Source organism: Megalopta genalis, chromosome 3 (assembly GCF_051020955.1).
Source record: "Megalopta genalis isolate 19385.01 chromosome 3, iyMegGena1_principal, whole genome shotgun sequence".
In the NCBI taxonomy this organism is placed as follows: domain Eukaryota; kingdom Metazoa; phylum Arthropoda; class Insecta; order Hymenoptera; family Halictidae; genus Megalopta; species Megalopta genalis.
Window position 1 is genome coordinate 32,254,140 of NC_135015.1, and position 17,972 is coordinate 32,272,111.

General features: G+C 47.1%; 1 protein-coding gene across 1 annotated transcript in view; it reads left to right on the forward strand.

The window, feature by feature from the left end:
* Positions 1-17,392: 17,392 nt before the first annotated feature.
* The window catches only part of LOC143259211 (uncharacterized), a 228,301-nt gene continuing 227,721 nt past the window's right edge, over positions 17,393-17,972 (forward strand). Inside the window, exon 1 of the mRNA XM_076520620.1 lies at positions 17,393-17,764. Within this exon, the coding sequence (XP_076376735.1) occupies positions 17,692-17,764 (73 nt within the window). The 5' untranslated portion in view covers positions 17,393-17,691. The remainder of the gene's footprint in view (positions 17,765-17,972) is intronic.

A 17,972-nucleotide genomic window follows, 5' to 3' on the forward strand; every position in this document is an offset into this window, starting at 1 on the left:
GACCGAGATTAACTGGTAAGAGCCGCGGTGTTACACGTGTCGTTACTCTCGCGAAAATATGGCGGCGATGCGAGACCTCGGAGAGGAAAGGATACGGAAAATTCTCCCCCAATTCTCCTGGAATTTGTAAACAGAAATGGAGAATGTGGGAAGAGGGGATACGATTGTTCGAGCGGCTCGATTTTTATTGTCGCCGATTGTCAGTAACTGTAAAAAATAAAATAATACCACCCAAATTGCACATTTTCGTTCCCAAGTCGAGGGACAATTAGGGAGAATTTACTGTAATTGTAATTTCGAATAATTACAAGACCGTGCGGAGATTAATTTACTATAAAATTCGTCGGTCTAACATCTCCGAAAAGCTCGCGTCATTTGGACCAACGTTAAAAAAGTTATTCCATTAAAAAAGGTACAACAAATTCTCCCGAATTTTCCTTCAACTTGTAAACAAAAATGAACAATTTGGAAAAAGGAGATACGATTACTCGAGCCTCTCGGCTCAATTTTTATAGTCGCCGATTGTCAGTAACTGTAAAAAATAAAATAATCGCACGTCCTCTTCCCAAATTGCACATTTTCGTTTCCAAGTCGAGGGACAATCAGGGAGAATTTACTGTAATTGTAATTTCGAATAATTACAAGACCGTGCGGAGATTAATTTACTATAAAATTAGTCGGTCTAACATCTCCAAAAAGCTCGCGTCATTTGGACCAACGTTAAAAAAGTTATTCCATTAAAAATGGTACAACAAATTCTCCCGAATTTTCCTTCAACTTGTAAACAAAAATTAACAATTTGGGAAAAGGAGATACGATTAATTCTCGATTGTCAACAATTATAAAAACGATCGTAATCGTATCACCAATTGTCCAAATTGTCCATTTTTGTTCACAAGCTGAAGGAAAATTCGGGAATATTTACACGGGGCCGCGATTGTCGATAAAAAATACTGAGAGCGATTATCTCGCTCGGCGACGCGCGGGAATATTTGTCGAATTGATAGTAGGCCGATCGTAGACCCAATCGAGTTTTCGGCATCATTTTCTCTTTACCGTTCTACATTCTTGATGAGAGGACATTCCGGTTATTAATATTGTAAATGCTTCGAATGTTTTCGTTCGGCAACGTTGGCTAGTTCCCCTCGACGGTGTACATTATAAATGTGTACCGTATCGTATTATTTATAAACGCGCACCGTAACCTGTTATTTATAAATGCGCGCCGTACCGTTTTAATCGAATTCGTTAATTATTCATCTGTTCCCCGAATTTTTGTTTCGTACGAATCGACGAATACTCCGCTGTCTCTTCGCAGACGATGCACAATGGCCCGCAAAAGTGTTCGTACAGCTCTTAAAATGCAATAAACTTTTTAAAACTGGACCAAGTGACACACGATTTTGTTTTTAGATGATAACGAGACTTGTCTACCAAACGATGATCCGAATGTGTTTTTTTAAATTTTAATATCATTTGGAATGATAAAAAACATCAATCAATCAATCAATCAATAGAGGATAATAAATAAGTAAACGAATAGTCTAGTAGACAATTCCCTCTGTCGCCTAAAAAAATATGGACCAAATGACACGATTTTGTTTCTAGATGATAACGGGACTGGTCTTCCAAACGATGATCCAAATGTTTTTTATTTAAATTTGATATCATTTGGAATGATAAAAAAATAAATAAATCAATCAATCAATAGAGGGTAACAAATAAATAAAGGAATAGTCCAGTAGACAATTCCCTCTATCGTCTAAAAAAATATGGACCAAATGACACGATTTTGTTTCTAGATGATAACGGGACTGGTCTTCCAAACGATGATCCAAATGTTTTTTATTTAAATTTGATATCATTTGGAATGATAAAAATAAAACACTGAATCAATCAATAGAGGGTAATAAATAAATAAACGAATAGTCTGGCAGACAATTCCCTCTGGCACCTAAAATAATATAGACCAAATGACACGATTTTGATTTTAGATGATAACGGGACTGGTCTTCCAAACGATGATCCAAATGTTTTTTTATTTGAATTTGATATCATTTGCAATGATAAAAATCAATCAATCAATCAATCAATAGAGGGTAATAAATAAATAAACGAATAGTCTAGTAGACAATTCCCTCTGTCGTCTAAAAAAGAATTCGACTCATTCAGTCGAGTTTAAAAAGAGCTTTATTACGTTCTAGAAGGTGCACGAACATTTTTGTGGGCCACTGTAAACACGAGTTTCGTTGCGTCGATGCAGCAGCTGCCAGCCGAAGTCAGCCCTGCAATATTACACTGTCTTCCCGGACTTGAAAATTCCCGAAAGTTCGGCGGACTAGTTCGCGCAGTGGTATGAGTCCGATATTGATCAGACATCGCAGCCAGTTATCGGGAACAGATTCCATCGGTGCGGAAACCGTCCAGATTAAGGCGGATAATATAAAACAATTACCGGACAATATATACATATAGCCGGGGCAGGTCCGCCGCTCCGACAGGGTGTTCCGGAAGAGACCAGATCCCGATTTCTCGAGCGGCCTTGATTCATTTAATGTCCGGCATCGCGACGCTTCTGGCGCACCCCGCGAAATTCGTCGTTCCGTCGGGCAGGGTCGACGGCATTACAACGGCGGACACGTAACGCGTTACCGTATCCACGGTGTAATAGATGCGAGGGCAATAACAACGACGGCTACGCGGGATTAGGGGCAGGGGGCGTGTAAAGTTGCGGACGGGCTGCCTGCAAAAATGGAAGATTCGCGCGATAAATTTCGTCGCGGGACGGTCTTGCGATTTATTCGGCCGCGCGACGTTCGCTGCGACGCGCCGCGGGTCGCGACGCGCCCGAAAAATGGTGAAAGGGGCACGGTTCACCAGTGCTTTCGAAATTAAAGAAATCTGCGCTGACCATCGACCCTTCGCATCGCGACTGGCGATGATTTCTGCACAAGTAATCAACTAAATACGAATGTTATTTCGCTTCTTTCGAATCGAAAGAGAAAAGACGATTTTATTTATTCAGTTCGTTTTGTCTTTAAGTCTACGGGGCTCTATGTTCCTTAACCCTTTGCCCTACAACCACGTTTGTGAGATGTGATCAGATAATCGTACCAGAAATGCTTATCACGTCTGAGAGACGTGGTCAGATATCGCACCAGAAATGATTATCACGTCTGAGAGGCGTGACGAGATAATCGAAGACGTCAAAAAATCAAAGAACAAATTTTTTCAATTTTCGTTGCAGTCTCGCGTAAAAACGTTAGAAAACAAGAGTTGCTTTCAAAAAAAGCATTCCAGTCACGGTCCAGTAGACTGTTCGCTCAATCATATAAAAAGAAATTCAAGTTGTTCAGTCAAGTTCTAAAAAAGTTATCGTGTTTCGAAAAATGCCGAATATTAACGAAAGTCATCACTGTACTTACATTCCATAAGAAGTTCGCGATTGGCAGAACTTCAGCCCTCTCGCGCATCCGTGAGAAAGCAGGACGCTTGACAAATAACGTTGATTCGTTTGTAGGACACGTTCTTGAAACTGAAATCGTAATGCAAAAGGGTTAATCCGACTTTCTCGATCTCGAAAGCGGAGCAAGCTTCCGGCGAATCAATTTACTGAGCGAGCGAATTCGCATTTAATAGATCGCGTATGATTTCGTCGTAAATATTCTCCTGGCAATTCTTCCTGCCCCAGCAAGCACCGACTCGCTCCACCTTTCGCAAAATTGTCGAAAAAAAATCATCGTTGCTCGACCAGATTTCCAGCGACGAGTCGGGGGGCGGCTTTGTCCAGCCCTCACGGAGGGAGAAGCTCGATCGATGAGCGATTCGACGCTTCGATATTCGTTACGAGGAGGGGGCCGCCGCTAGAATTCGATGAAAATTCCGGAAACAGTTGTTCGTTCAATTTTCCATTCGCCGGGCCCCGCTCTCCCCCCTCCCTCGGCTTCGCCCCGCGAACTTCCACGACGTCTTCGCGCCGGAAAGTTTCCGCGCGACCAGCAGCACCCCGACGTAGATTCCCCGGCTCCCGTTCCGCCGTTATTGAGTTCCCATTTTCTTTTGTTTCCAGCAGAAACGTACCGAGATAATGGAAATTATCTCCTCGAGGGCGAGGGGGAGGGGGAGGCGGAGGTCGCGTCGGTGGCGGCGGTGGAAGGCCGGACGGTTCGATGATAATTCCGTGGGACCGGTCGAAATATCCATTTCGCCGGACGATTGATTGCGGTGCCGGGGTACCGATTTTGATGAGGCGGTTTTATTCCCACCCCCTCCCTCCCCTTCGCCCCGCCGCGGAAACATTTATATTCCGCACGCTTCGCTCGTTCGGTGTATCACCCGCTTTCATATAACAAATTCGACTTATTGATTATACGAGGCCGGTTACCCCGAACCCTTCCGCCGGCCGATCCCCCCCGCGCGCCCCTCCTGGTTTCCGTTAATTCGTCGTTATAAATGCGCCGCGATTTCCATCGGGCGAAGTTAATTGTTGCCGCGGCGGTAGGAGAGGCGGACGATGGGACGTAGATGTGAATCGAGAAATGCGGAATTATGCGCGCGCGCGTGGCTGTTTAATGGTTCAATTATCGTCCTTGAAAAATACGCGGACACGCGGCGCTGTTCCCGATGAAAAATGGACCGCCGCGGTCTTTCGTTTTATGCAGCACAAACAATTTCGATAACCGGTAGGCCGCCGCGGTTTTTCGGAAAGTTTTATGGACGCTGGGTTTATCTTGAATTTGTCGCCGACGAACGCGAAACGCCGGACGTAAACGTTTCCGTCGGTTCTCCGGCCGACGCGATTTCCCACGAGGAAAACGGTCAATTTGTAATTCCGTGAACATTAAGGATTTCGATCGGTTAGAGATGCCGAGTCGACGCGCTGAATTTGTTAGGCTAAGGTAAGCTGAGGAGTGCGACGATTTCGTTCAGCGACGCCTGTAATTGGGTGCAGTTCAAAGTGTCGTGGATCGCCGAGGACGGATCGCAGATCGATATTTTTCGACTCGTTGGAAAGCCAAGGCTTCGTTCTTCGAAATCGCGTGCGGTTTATTCTCTGTAAGAAATTATTCATGTTTGTGGAAGCATGTAAAGTTGAAAAGCTGTCGAAAGCTGTCGTATCTCCTCTTCCCAAATTGTCCATTTCTGTGGACAATCCGAGCGTCAATTAGAGAGACATTACTGTATTCTCTCGATCGTTTCTCAATTGTATCGATGTTTGTCTTCGGTTCTTGGCAAATTACCGTTGCTCCGATATTTCTCTGCATTGTTTTTTACACGCATTCGTTGATGCGTCCACTCGTTTCTGTATCAAGCTGCGTCCACATTGTCCCCGATCAATCGATTCCATTTCCGCGCAGCGTCGATTGCGTACATTCATTCAGAGCCGGTCAACTGTTCACCATGGATTCGGAACAGCTTCCGTATTCTAGATCGCGCCCGATAGAAAGTTAGTAAAACACGCGGGGCAGATGAACTAATTAATTCGTCGCGGTTAAAATAGAGAAATCCGCGGCGGTGTCCCGGCAGACGAATTCTAGCAACGTTCGTTGCGAGATTACAGGGGAAAGGGTCCGCAGCGTTTCGACTGCTTTGGCGTTCGGATGCAGTGCTAATTGGGCCAATTGTGAGCCATTAAAATTTCGTCAACACGAATCCGGGGACGGCGGCGGACGCGATAATTGGAATCGCAACTTATCGCTGTCGCTGGGCCACGGGGCCAATTTGTTGGGTCGCCGCTGCCGCCGCTGCCGATGCCGACGCCGGCGTCCCGAAAAAAAGGGTATTGTCGGCCCGTCAATTCCCGTGATCCGATGATTTCCACTGAGCAGGCTTATATTTTATTTACGGCCCATTACGTTTCGCACGCGAGTCGCAGTTCAAACAGCCGCGCGAGCGCGCGCGCGCGGAAATTGTTCGAAAGAGGCGAGGGGAGGGCGGCGACAAAAAAAAATAGCGACGCTGGAGCGACGGGAAAAAAATCCGTGGCAAAAGTGAGCAGCGACAGAGGCGGACACGGGTCGGACACGGGCCGCCCTTTAAAACCGAATTTGAACGGTCAAATTGCTCTTTACATTCGCTTCCATCCAGCCGACGCACTCCATCCCCACCGCGGCCCTCGTTTCCCCCGATATTGTTAATTACTTGTTTGTCACGATGTTGCCGCTAAACAGACGTGCGCGCAAATTGCACGTGACACTTGGTAATTCTAAAAGCACACACGCCCGGAAAAAGTGTGCCCGGCCGACGCGGGCCGGACGCGGGCGCCGCGCGCCGTGATCAATGGACGAAATCATCTCGAAATGGTGTTGACAGACTGCAGATAATGGAATTAATGCGGCGCAGCGTGATTGTGCTGGCTGCACACGCGACTCGGACAGTCGCGCTGTCACCTGGCCGACGGTTCTCCTTGCCGAGAGCCGGCCGAGCCCGTTTCGCCACGCGTTTTAAGTAGTAAAGTCAACGATAAAGCCGACGCGAGCGCGCTGTCCTTTGAAACACTCGAAATCGGGCCGCGGTGTTCGAGCAATCGATCGCCGCTGTGACTGGTGCACAGGAAAGACATAAGACTGTTCGTTTGCAGAGCTTCTTTCGGAAAATTTTGCGACGGATCGCTTACGCGAAGCATCGGAACGAACGTCGTCGTTTCCTTTTATTCTTGAAATTCATCAAATTCAAACGCTTCTCGGGAGCTGCAGAAATTTTTTCGGCGAATCTAGTGAACGCTGTTTTATACAACAGAGTTTCTCCTTTCGAACGAGTCTAGACACGTTGATCTGCGATTTTTTCTTGCCCCTCTGTGATGCTCTGAACGAAAAGTGTGACGTCGGAGCAACGGTGCCTGATTTCTCAATGCTAGATCAAAGGTCGTCGGAATTTAGAATCCTGTAAGTTCGTTGAAAAAAATCGTAGGCCGGCGTAATTGTGCTCATTCGAAAGGGAAAAGTCTTGGCTTTTAAGTAGCTTTGGTCGTTTTTACGTGAAAAATTTATACCGCAAATGGTCAGAAGCTGAGTAAACATCGTTCTCTTTCGACAGCTTTTCAACGAGAAGTTTACATTCTCATTTGTGCACGCATTCATCGTCGAATTAATTGGCAGCTCGATTCGTTTCATTTTATTCAACGTTACCAGTCCGAGCAAGTGGAACGGGTCCACCGTTTGTCAGACTCGTTTTGAAAGCAGCCGCTGGTCGGCCCGCAAGGAAAGGACATAATTCAGCCGTCGAACGGACAAGTGGTATAAGCCGGGAATTAAACCAACAAGTGATATAAGTCTAGGCATGGTCGGACAAGTGGTATAAGTCGCAGTCAAGCAATTCAAGCAATAAAATCGTCGAGACTGGAATCAATGAACAAATCGTCGAAACTGGAATCAATTAGGAGAAAAAGGATGTTAAGAAAGAAGGGACACTTGGTAGAACGAAGAATCGAGGTCCAGGAGAATGAGAATTCGATACTCGTGACGATAATCGAATGATTTGGTGCCGGATGGATGAAGGAATAATGCGCGGCGCGGCTCGCCGAACGTAGGCGGCAAAGAAAACGAAGAATAAACGCGGGGAAACTCTTTGAAAAGGTAACATATCCCGGGGGAATAACGGGGCGGCGGGCGGATCAGGAATAACGGGGTTGTTTCAATTTAGTCGGAGCCGGCTGGTCGGTGTCTTTCGGCGAATAAGGCCGCAGAAATCCGACCCGCGGTTTTCGAGTTGGCCCGCGACAAAGCCACCTGTGTCTACGGCCCGACGATGATTGAAGCCGACGAACTTCAGCGACGCTTTTCACGGTTGCGATGCTCTTTGTTCGGGATTAGCGGGAAAATCGACGATTGTTCCAATTATTACCGGGTCGCGTTTTACGCGGGATCCTCGTTACGAATCGACCGGCGAGATCGCTGCTCGATTTCGATTCGCGTTGATTGGATGTTAGTCGCGTGAAAGTGATCTGCGATCATTTCGGGATCACGTGGTTAACAATTAGGGTGCTTTCAAGATTTCGAGATTTTTGTTTCGTAATGTTTGTGTGGTTAGAAAATTCTCGTCTAATTAATTAATTTTATATTAATAATCAGAGGGAGATTCTGTTAACAATTATGTTTACATTAATCAACAATTAGGGTGCTTTCAAGATTCCAAGATTTTTGTTTCGTAATGTTTGTGTCATGAGAAAATTCTCGACTGATTAATTAATTTTATAATATTTTATATATATATTATAAAATATGTATTATAATATTATATATTATAAAATATATATTATAATATTATATATTATAAAATATATATTATAATATTATATATTATAAAATATATATTATAATATTATATATTATAATATATTATATTATATTATATTATATTATATTATATTATATTATATTATAGTTTTAATAATCAGGGAAATTCTGTTAACAATTATGTCTATATTAATCAGATAAAATGGAGTTCGAAGCGACGTCGAGCTTCATTTTTGTCGCGACACATTGAACGAACCAAGATTATTTTGGAGTTTTTTTTTTAACCTGAAACTATGTTTAATTAGACATTGAATGTGTCAATAGACGCAATTTTTCAGACGCTACATCATTTTATATTTTGTACGAGGCGTTTCTCGACGCGAGAAGATTATCGAATGAGAATTTTCGCGAGGCAGTTTCGCGTTCCGTTTGCGTAGCAAGCAACGTTTCGACAAGAACATCGCGTCGATTCAGAAGCGAGCGACGGAGTTTCGCGTTTGAAAAAATATCGCGAACATTCGCAACAAATCCGGCGGCGGACGTTTTTAAACGCGCGTGCATCTTTAAATGTTTAACGTGCCATTACTATTCGCGCGGAACGAGAAGAACGCGTTTTCGCGGTTCTGTTCCGGAGACTACTTACGCAACACCTCCGTTAAAAAAAAAAAAGAAAAGAAAAAAGGAAGCACATGCTCGTAGTCCGGGCTCGAAAATGGACCGTGAGTGCTCGCGGTCCGAGAACCGAAATGAGAAAGCGGACTGCGAACGGCGGGCGAGTAGACCCGGGCGAGTAGAAATGGGTCGTCGACGGAAAATCGACTGTAAATGCAGGGTACAGGTGTAAAGCGGGCAAATTGTAGGAAAAAAACGCAGGCCGGAGGTCGAACTGGAGATAGAATTATTCAAGTATCATTGTAGCCTCCTTAATGAAGAAAGACGCCGCCGAGGCGGCCGGATGCAACTGCATAAATGCAGTTTATTAAAGGGCTGTAGCGGACAGAAATTCCGGTGGGTCGCGTTCATTCATTCAGCCCCGGTGACAAAAAGTTTACGACGAATCTGAAATTAACTTCCTTAAGCCGTCCCCCGGCCCCCTTTCCGCCGCCCACCTCTGCACCCACCGCGGCCCCTCCGCGCCCCGAGCGCCACGCCGCCTCGCGACCGACGGTGCCTCGCCCTTTGCTTTCTTTACGGCGACTGTCTCATTTAAGTCTTGAAAGTTCATAATGAATCTAAACTCGGGACTCTTAACCCCTTAACTACGGCGAAGTGAATTATCTTTTTTCTGATGGCGGTTTATTTTCATTTGAGCCGGGAAAGCATGGCCGCCGGGAAGTTTCTCGCTTCGCGGGGCAACAAAGCTCCGGGGGGACGGACCCCGGGAGGTTCAAACGTTAAACTCTCGCGCCCGAAATTACAGCCAATTTCTTTCTCCGTGCTTCCGTTTAGTTTCGCACGTTTACCGGAACTTCTTCGGCAAGATTGGCCAACGATCGTTTGATACGCGAGATTAATTAACGGACCGTAGATCCGAGTACAGGTATGTGTATCGCTGGCTTCGAAGCGACGTGGAACGGTAACGAAAAATTGCAGGGCCGTTCTCATTAGACTCGTTCGAAAGAGGAGACATTGTTCTTCAAAATCGTCACGATTTCATTGGTCGAAAAAATTTTTTGAACTCTCCCGGGACACGTAAACTTGCAAAATGTTCGGGAAGGCGACCGTTCCGACTTAGCGTCTGGCTACAAACGGCAAAAAAATTCGATGTGAAAATGACCGAAGCACCGTGAAGAGGAGATTACGCTCTTTGAAACGTGCTCGGCTGCGTCGTTCTACGATTTTTTCCGACGACGTGACAGCGCTTTGAATTTTCGTCAATTTTCATCCGGCATTTGAAGTCGCGCACCGTTTCGCTAACGGCACATTTGCCGAATCAAAGTGGCATAAAATAGTAACAAAAAATCGCGGGCCAATTCCTTTCAGCCGGTTACAATGGGGAGGCTCTGCGCGTCAAATTCGCGTTTACCGGATTCGCCGGAAAAATTTGTCGAGCTTCCGAGAGGCGCGCGAACTCGAAGAATTTTCTCGCGACAGCGACGCGGCGCGATTCGTTTGCGAAACGATCGGGCAACATTCCGCGACGTAATTCACCTCGCAGGATTAATTAACATAGAATTTGGCATCGCCGAATTCCCGTTAATCCGAAGAATTTTTCAACGCGCTGCAAGCGGTTCATTATCGGGACAGTATTACCGACGAAGATAGCCGGTGGTGTTCTCCCGCAACACATTTCTACGAAAATTGTGCGCACCGAGGTTAGGGAACATTTTTTCGTGAACATAACGATGTTTGAATAGTTAAACAATTGCAGTTTGTTTCTGCGCGGTGGTAACGAGCTTCCCCGGTGCGTCAGGTTTTTCCGCCTTCGTGCGCGGAAAAATGCAGCGCGGACAACGCCGAATGTTTCTACATGTCGCGGAATTTTCTGTCTTCTCATTAGAATATTTCTACGATCCGACAATCGCAAGCTTCGCGGTGAACCGGTTCAAACGATAAAAACCGACGAAACAAAGGGTGAGCACAGGTTCCCTCGAACAGCGACTCGAAAAATCCTGATCTCTGTTCTATCAAATTTGAGACGGCATCGTCGGTCGAAAAGTTAATTTCGCGCAAAAAATTTCGTCGAGGACGCGCCTGCACGAATGCAATTCCGAACCAAACCATCCTCCTCCGTAACGTGGAAACTGCAATTCACTTTCAGACACGATCTGAGAGCAACATTTTCCATAGTTTCCTTGGTAACTGACCGAAAGCTCGGGAACCCGAGCGATCGATGTGCGCGTCGAATCGCAGCTAGAGGGATTCGAGCCCTTAATTCGCCCGATGATTGCAGGCCGGGATTTCTCGATCATCGACGATCCAGGCGAGCGAAGTTTCCTTTGGCGACTCGGCGACGACACGCTATCGTGATTCGAGAAGGATTACCGCCGGCTAGAGGCGAACGGCATTAACGTTCACGGCGGCCAGCGTGGCTGGCGGGATATCATGAAGCGGGCTGGTCAGGGCGCGGGCGGCGGGGGAGCGGAAGGTTCGAAAGGGCTCGGTGAAACGCAATTTAATGCAATTTCTCGTTTAGTCGGAACTTTTAAAGTTGTTAGCCCGGGGGGCTCGCGGCTCGGAGTGGTCCTTTCCCGACGCTGTTGTGCACGAGCGCACGCGTGCAGATTGCGCCGACCCGAACACGCCGGAAGCATTTGCGCGCGCTATTGTTGTTTCTGCCGTCGGTGGCGGATCGGAAGGGGGGTTAACGCAGCTGCAGCATTCTTGGCGACCCCGGCTAACCGGGATCACTCAAGCAATTCGGTATATTCGGTGATAATAACGTTTATTATGCGAACCGTCCTCGGCTCCTCGCGGCGAACTGCCGCGTTGCGGCTTCGCCGTGACCTGGGCGACGTCAAAAAAATTCCTACGCGCTTGTAAAACGGGTGGACATCGGGGGCTTACTCCAATTATGAGGAATTTGGGCCTGTCGATATTTCTGGGTGTGCGTATTTCGGTCTAAATTTCGTACGCGTCGAAAGCTTTCAAGAGATTTGCGCAATGGCTGGACATTTGCCTCGCGATGATTTTCGATCTCCGAGAATTTGTTCACTTTGTTTAGTGATGGTTGAATTGTCTGAACCGTTAACACGTTCAGTGGCGAGCTTCTTTCGGGCTTTTCACTCGACCCTTTACATTTACCATTGGACATATTACTAAAACTTGATGTATTATATGTCATTAGTAATTATCGTTTATATACATACATCATTATAAATATCGTTTATATTTCTTTTCTTTTCATTAATAACTCGTTAACGAAGTCGTGGATTGCATTTTTTTTGCAATGGATTGCACCCTACTTCGGTTGTTAACATAATCATGGGACATCCTGTATACTATGGAAGAGGAACAGATGCTCTAAATGTTTCGTTCAGTTGTTAATTTCTTGACAATTTCTTGGCAATTTCTTGGCAATTTTTTGGCAATTTCTTGACAATTTCGTGGCAATTTCTTGGCAATTTCTTGACAATTTTTTGGCAATTTCTTGACAATTTCGTGGCAATTTCTTGGCAATTTCTTGGCAATTTCTTGACAATTTTTTGGCAATTTCGTGGCAATTTCGTGGCAATTTCTTGACAATTTTTTGGCAATTTCTTGACAATTTCTTGACAATTTTTTGGCAATTTCTTGACAATTCCTTGGCAATTTCTTGATACAAAGACGTCCGTCCTATCGTCGACACCCTGCTCATACCTGCGCCCGTTACATTGCATTCAACATCATCGGTGTACGAATTAATGAAATCATGAAAAATTCAACATTTATTAATTGAACCGGAAACACAATGTTCGAAATACGATCACTCATCTGTCCATCCCCCATACGAACACGTACCACCCTCGACATCGATTCGATCGGGGCCTGGCCACCCCGCCGCCGTCTCGAATTCGATATCCGAACAGGAGAATGACGGGGATGGTTTTTAATCCGCGGATCGTGAGCGAAAAAAAAACACCGGCGGATGCGAAAGCTCCGCCGCAATTGGCTGGAGGTTGACAGCCAGAGGCAGGTCATTTTCGCTCGAAGGGAGAACGTTTTCGGTGGAGAGGGAGGTGGCGAGTCTTCGCAGTTGTTAAGAATCGACGGGATTATCCTGCGGAGAGGGGGTAGAGTTCGCGGGCTTAACCCTTTCACAGGCTCTGGGAACTAAGCTCCCCCCTCCCTCTCCTCACTTTTAATGCGCATATGGACATCTACCATAAGTCAAACAATTATTCTAGCATTGAAATGAGCTGCCATCTATATGTAGGTCTCACGACCCCTAATTTAGAGGGGTGAAAAATGAAAAATAACAGAAAACCGAATAACAGCTATATTGATATATAATAAAATTATGGTAAATATTATATATAAGATGGATATATTTTATATATACATATGTATATTATATATATATTATATTATATTATATTATATTATATTATATTATATTATATTATATTATATTATATTATATTATATTATATTATATTATATTATATTATATATATTATATTCTATACATATGTATATTTTATATGTTATTATTATTATATACTATTATATACAGGTTATAATTATGTATAATTACATATAAATGGTTGCATATCCCAATTTTTTTGAACATTCAAATCGCGCCCACGAAAGGGTAAACGTTCGCGTAGCTTTCGACGAACGACGGACGCAGTTCGGTCGATCGTTTCCGGTGTGCAGCTTCCGCGCCCTCAGCTGCGCCCATCTTACATCGTCTTGCCGACTGTTGTGCTCGGCTCGGGCCGTTTCGGGCCGGTCGGGCCGCCGGTCCGGGAACGCCCCGCGGGCGAGCAATTTAACTTCTCGGGGACGCAGATGGGCGCGTGCCGTTTCGTCACGTCCGTCACGTCCCACGGAATGGAATTCGATGCTGGATCGCGGAAAGGAAGAGGCGGCGGGGATCGGGGGGCTGTTAGCAGGCCGTTAATTGACGAAAGCTCTGCGATCGGTGATCCGTACCCCGGAGCACGGCGAAACGAGCTTTTCTTCATCGCTGCTGAAACTCTCTCGCGAAGAGCACTTTAAATCCTTTTCGGCCGTTGCGCCCGCTGCATTCTAATGGCGGCGGCTCTCCTATTCGGTTATGTACACCACTAGACCGCGTTAAAAAATTTATGCCGTTTCGGTTTCGCGTCTTCGCGCGTCGGCAGGATCGTCCTCGATTTTTCTACGAACTGCTACGGATTTCCTTGGGTTCCAGGAACCGCGAAAAACCGCGCGTGCAATAGAATCCGCGTGATTCATTACACGCGCGCGCGTATGTGTGCATGAAAATGCATTATTTCGATAATAATCCAGTGTTTAACCGGCCGTTAGCGGAACTGTGTCACGAATTAATTTGCAAATATACAACACGTTACGTAGCCGTGAAATTCTGTTGTAAACACGCGTATCGGGTTCGCCGTAAACAAGAATATCCGTTAAAATATTCAACCGCAACAATGAAAATTTAACGGTTCGAAGTTCGATGTGCTGTCAGGAGACACGGCGCGTAATTCCAATATCAAAATTGCTCCCGCTCGGTCTCGCGCGGCGGGACGTTTCCTCTTAATTTCGCGCGACGTCTCGTCCCGCCGATAATTCGACAGCCGGCAAAAATAGAGAAATAGACATCGAGGAGGGTGCCACGAGGTGCGGCGGAATCCGGCGGCGTCGATTAGAAAGCAAGGGGGAGGGGGGCGGCAATGACTATCGGAAGCGCGTCGCGCCCGAGGTTCGACCGGGTCACGGCTGCATGAAACATGAGCATTATTTGATTGGTCGGCATCGAGCGACTCCAGACGTACAATCCGCGGTCTCCAAAGGGAATAAATGTGACAGACGGGATCTCTCTGTGCAGACGTCGGGGACACGTGTCAAGGCGCGTCCCGAACAAAGCATACGGTCTCTAATGCCTCCTCTCTCTCACTCTCTCTCTCTCTCTCTCTCTTTCACTCTCTCTCACTCTCTCTCACCCTCTCTCTCTCTCAATCTCTCTCACTTTCTCTCTCAATCTCTCTCTCACTCTCTCTCTCTCACCCTCTCTCTCACTCTCTCTCTCACTCTCTCTCTCACTCTCTCTCTCAATCTCTCTCTCTCACTCTCTCTCACTCTCTCTCACTCTCTCTCACTCTCTCTCACTCTCTCTCACTCTCTCTCACTCTCTCTCTCTCTCTCTCTCTCTCTCTGTTCGACCGCCGATCTCGGCTTTGAGCCGCGAACGATTCCTGCGATCCGAAGTTTCGCGGCGGCGTCGCGTTTGCGCGTGTCCCGCCACGCGGAAAATTCCGGCAAATTCAATCGCAGATTTTCCGGCGGACGATTTGTCACCTTGCGGCCAGTCCGCTCCGGCGACTAGCGTTACGACGGGAAACGGTGCGTCGCTTCTTTTCGCCGAGGAAATCGATTACTACCCGTCCGCTAATTAATCCGACCGAGAGATCTCATGTTTACGAATACAATGGATCTCGCTTGTTTCGGTCGTTCGATCTGGACGGTTTATTTAGGGTCGACATTGAAAATGACGATTCTCTTCTTTCGATCTGTTTCTGCGGAATAATCGATTAATTCGCGCTCGATGGGACATGCTGGCGTGATAATATATCAAATTGATATAAAAATGTAAAATATGAAAGTATGAAATATAAAAATATAAAGTATAAAAATATAAAAAATACAGAAATATAAAAATATATAATATAAAAACATGAAAATATAAGATATAGAAGTATAAAATATACAAATATAAATATATAAAAATATAAATATGTAGAATATAAAAATATGTAATATAAAAACATAAAAATATAAAATATCAGAACATAAAAATACGAAAATACAAAAATACAAAAATATAAAAATATGAAAGCATAGAATACAAAAATATAAAAATATGAAAGCATAGAATACAAAAATATAAAAATATGAAAACATAGAATACAAAAATATAAAAATATGAAAGCATAGAATACAAAAATATAAAATAAAAGTATAAAATTCGAGCCTAAATGGAACACGTATGCTGCCTGGTCTAACCAGAGCCACCGAGAAAGCTCGAAAGACAGCCACGTCGCGCGAAAACGTGTGCAACCCCTATCCCCATCAATCCATCCCTCGGCGTCGACTGTCGAACGAAACGTCGGTGCAGGACGGTCACGCATTTCCATGTAACCGATAAGCAACACGGTTCCGGAGAATTCAAGGGTCGTTGATTGGAGGGTCGGCGGATCGGGGGGTTGTCTCCTGGAAGGGGGAGGGGGGCTTGGGCAGATCCATATCGTAACAGGACGATCGTTGGCTCGGCTAACGAGCGAAGTGTCGTCGAGGCATCGTCACGCGACCGTGCGTCGTTCGCCAGGGCCGCCCTCCGATCCCCCCCTCCCGGCCCCTTCGCACCCCTTTTCTTAAACGTATGCATGACTCTCGACCGATTCGACCCTGTTAACATATAAATTGCCGCTTAACGGCGAGACAATCAGTTCCCGGGGCAAACCGGCGCGGAGGTGACGATGGGGCGTTTAAAGGGAGACGCCGCCGAGGGTTGGCTTTCGGTTGCGGATAGCGAGGCAGGGTTGGGGGGAGGTTTGGGTGGTTGCAGAGACACGCGACGGGGCGGAAGGAGACGAAGACGGATGGACTGCGTCGACGGTGGGTAGGGCCCAAACAACCAGGGGGACAAGCGTCTGGAAACGGTAGGACAAGAAGAGAAATAACAAGAGCGCAGGGGCGGCGGACGGTGCGGCGAGGGGGGCGGGGACGGGGGACACGGTTCTAGGGGTTGGGTTTCAATTCAATTTCCTAAGAAACTCTTTAGTGTTTGAGATACAGCCGGCGAAAGGATGCGCGTGAGGTTGGATGTATGCCTGGGACAGGGACACGGCGATGGTGTCGGTGAAAGCGGGGCGAAGGCGAAACAGACGCAGAGAGAGAGAGAGAGAGGGGGGCGGACTAACTAAGAGGGGGGAGGGCTGCGGGGCCGAACGGAGCGAAAACGAACCGAAAAGAGACGCGGCAAGCCCCCGCGCGCGCGATAGCACGGCGTGGAAGCGGAAAAAGCGTAATAGGGAGAGACTCGGGAAGAGGGACTAACTGAAAAGAGAGGGAAGAGATTGCGTGAAACGAGGGGGGTGGCGAGGGGGTGTCACGGGGGGTGTTGATATCGAGAAGGAGACTGGAAGACGATACGAACGGGTGAATGGCCGCGGGGGAGGCGAGGGCACGAGACTCCGGGAACGGTGTCCGTGTGGGGCCGAGTGGGACGGAACGAAGAGAGAATGAAGAGAGAACGAAGAGAGAACGAAGAGAGAATGAAGAGAGAACCTAGAGAGAGAGAGAGAGTCGAGAGAGAACGAAGAGAGAGCGGGGAGAGAGAGAGAGAAGAGTCAGCGAACAGAGACAGAACAGAGGGAGACTCGCGGGGTTGGCGAACGAGGAGTGGAGGGGGAGAGGGGCTGACTAACTGACCGAGGGTGCCAGGAGCGCAGGGGAGTAAGGATTCTGTGCGCGCGCGCGAGGCCGGCGCAAACTCTTCGTGCAGCATCCCTCGTCAGTTGCAAGTCAGGAACTGTCGCGTCCGCGTGGCTTGTGCTGTCGTCGTGCTCGCTGTCGGCTCCGCGTCGCGGCCGGTGTCAGCAGTTGGTTGGGTGAGAACGGTTCCCAGGCGGATTTCCGAGAGTAACGAGCAAGAGAACACCGAGCATCGTTCGGCCGGGAACAGCAAGCGGGACCACGCTGTCCCGATGACACTCGCCGGCGCGACCAGCGTCGGCTGACATCGACCCCCTGGATCATTTTGAATCCTCGTTCGGAGACACCAGTGGCAGCTCTGTCGTCTGTCTCTTAGTGAACCACCGGCTCCAGCATGGATAAAGACGTTCGACGGAAGTGCGGGAAAGTGCGACGTGCTCTGTTCCACCTGCTGCTGATAGTGGGCGGTAAGTTTCCGATGAACCGGTGATCCAGGATCCGCGCTGCGTCGCGATCAGAATCTCGCCGGGCGAACCAGCGATCCGGAGCGTCCCCACCGAGACGACGATCGTAGAACCGCTCGGGTGGATCGTCCTGCCGCCAAGGACGGTCCTGTCCACGACCCTTCGACCAACGTTCCTCCGTTAGGTTCCAGGCCGTGCGGTTCTCCGGTCC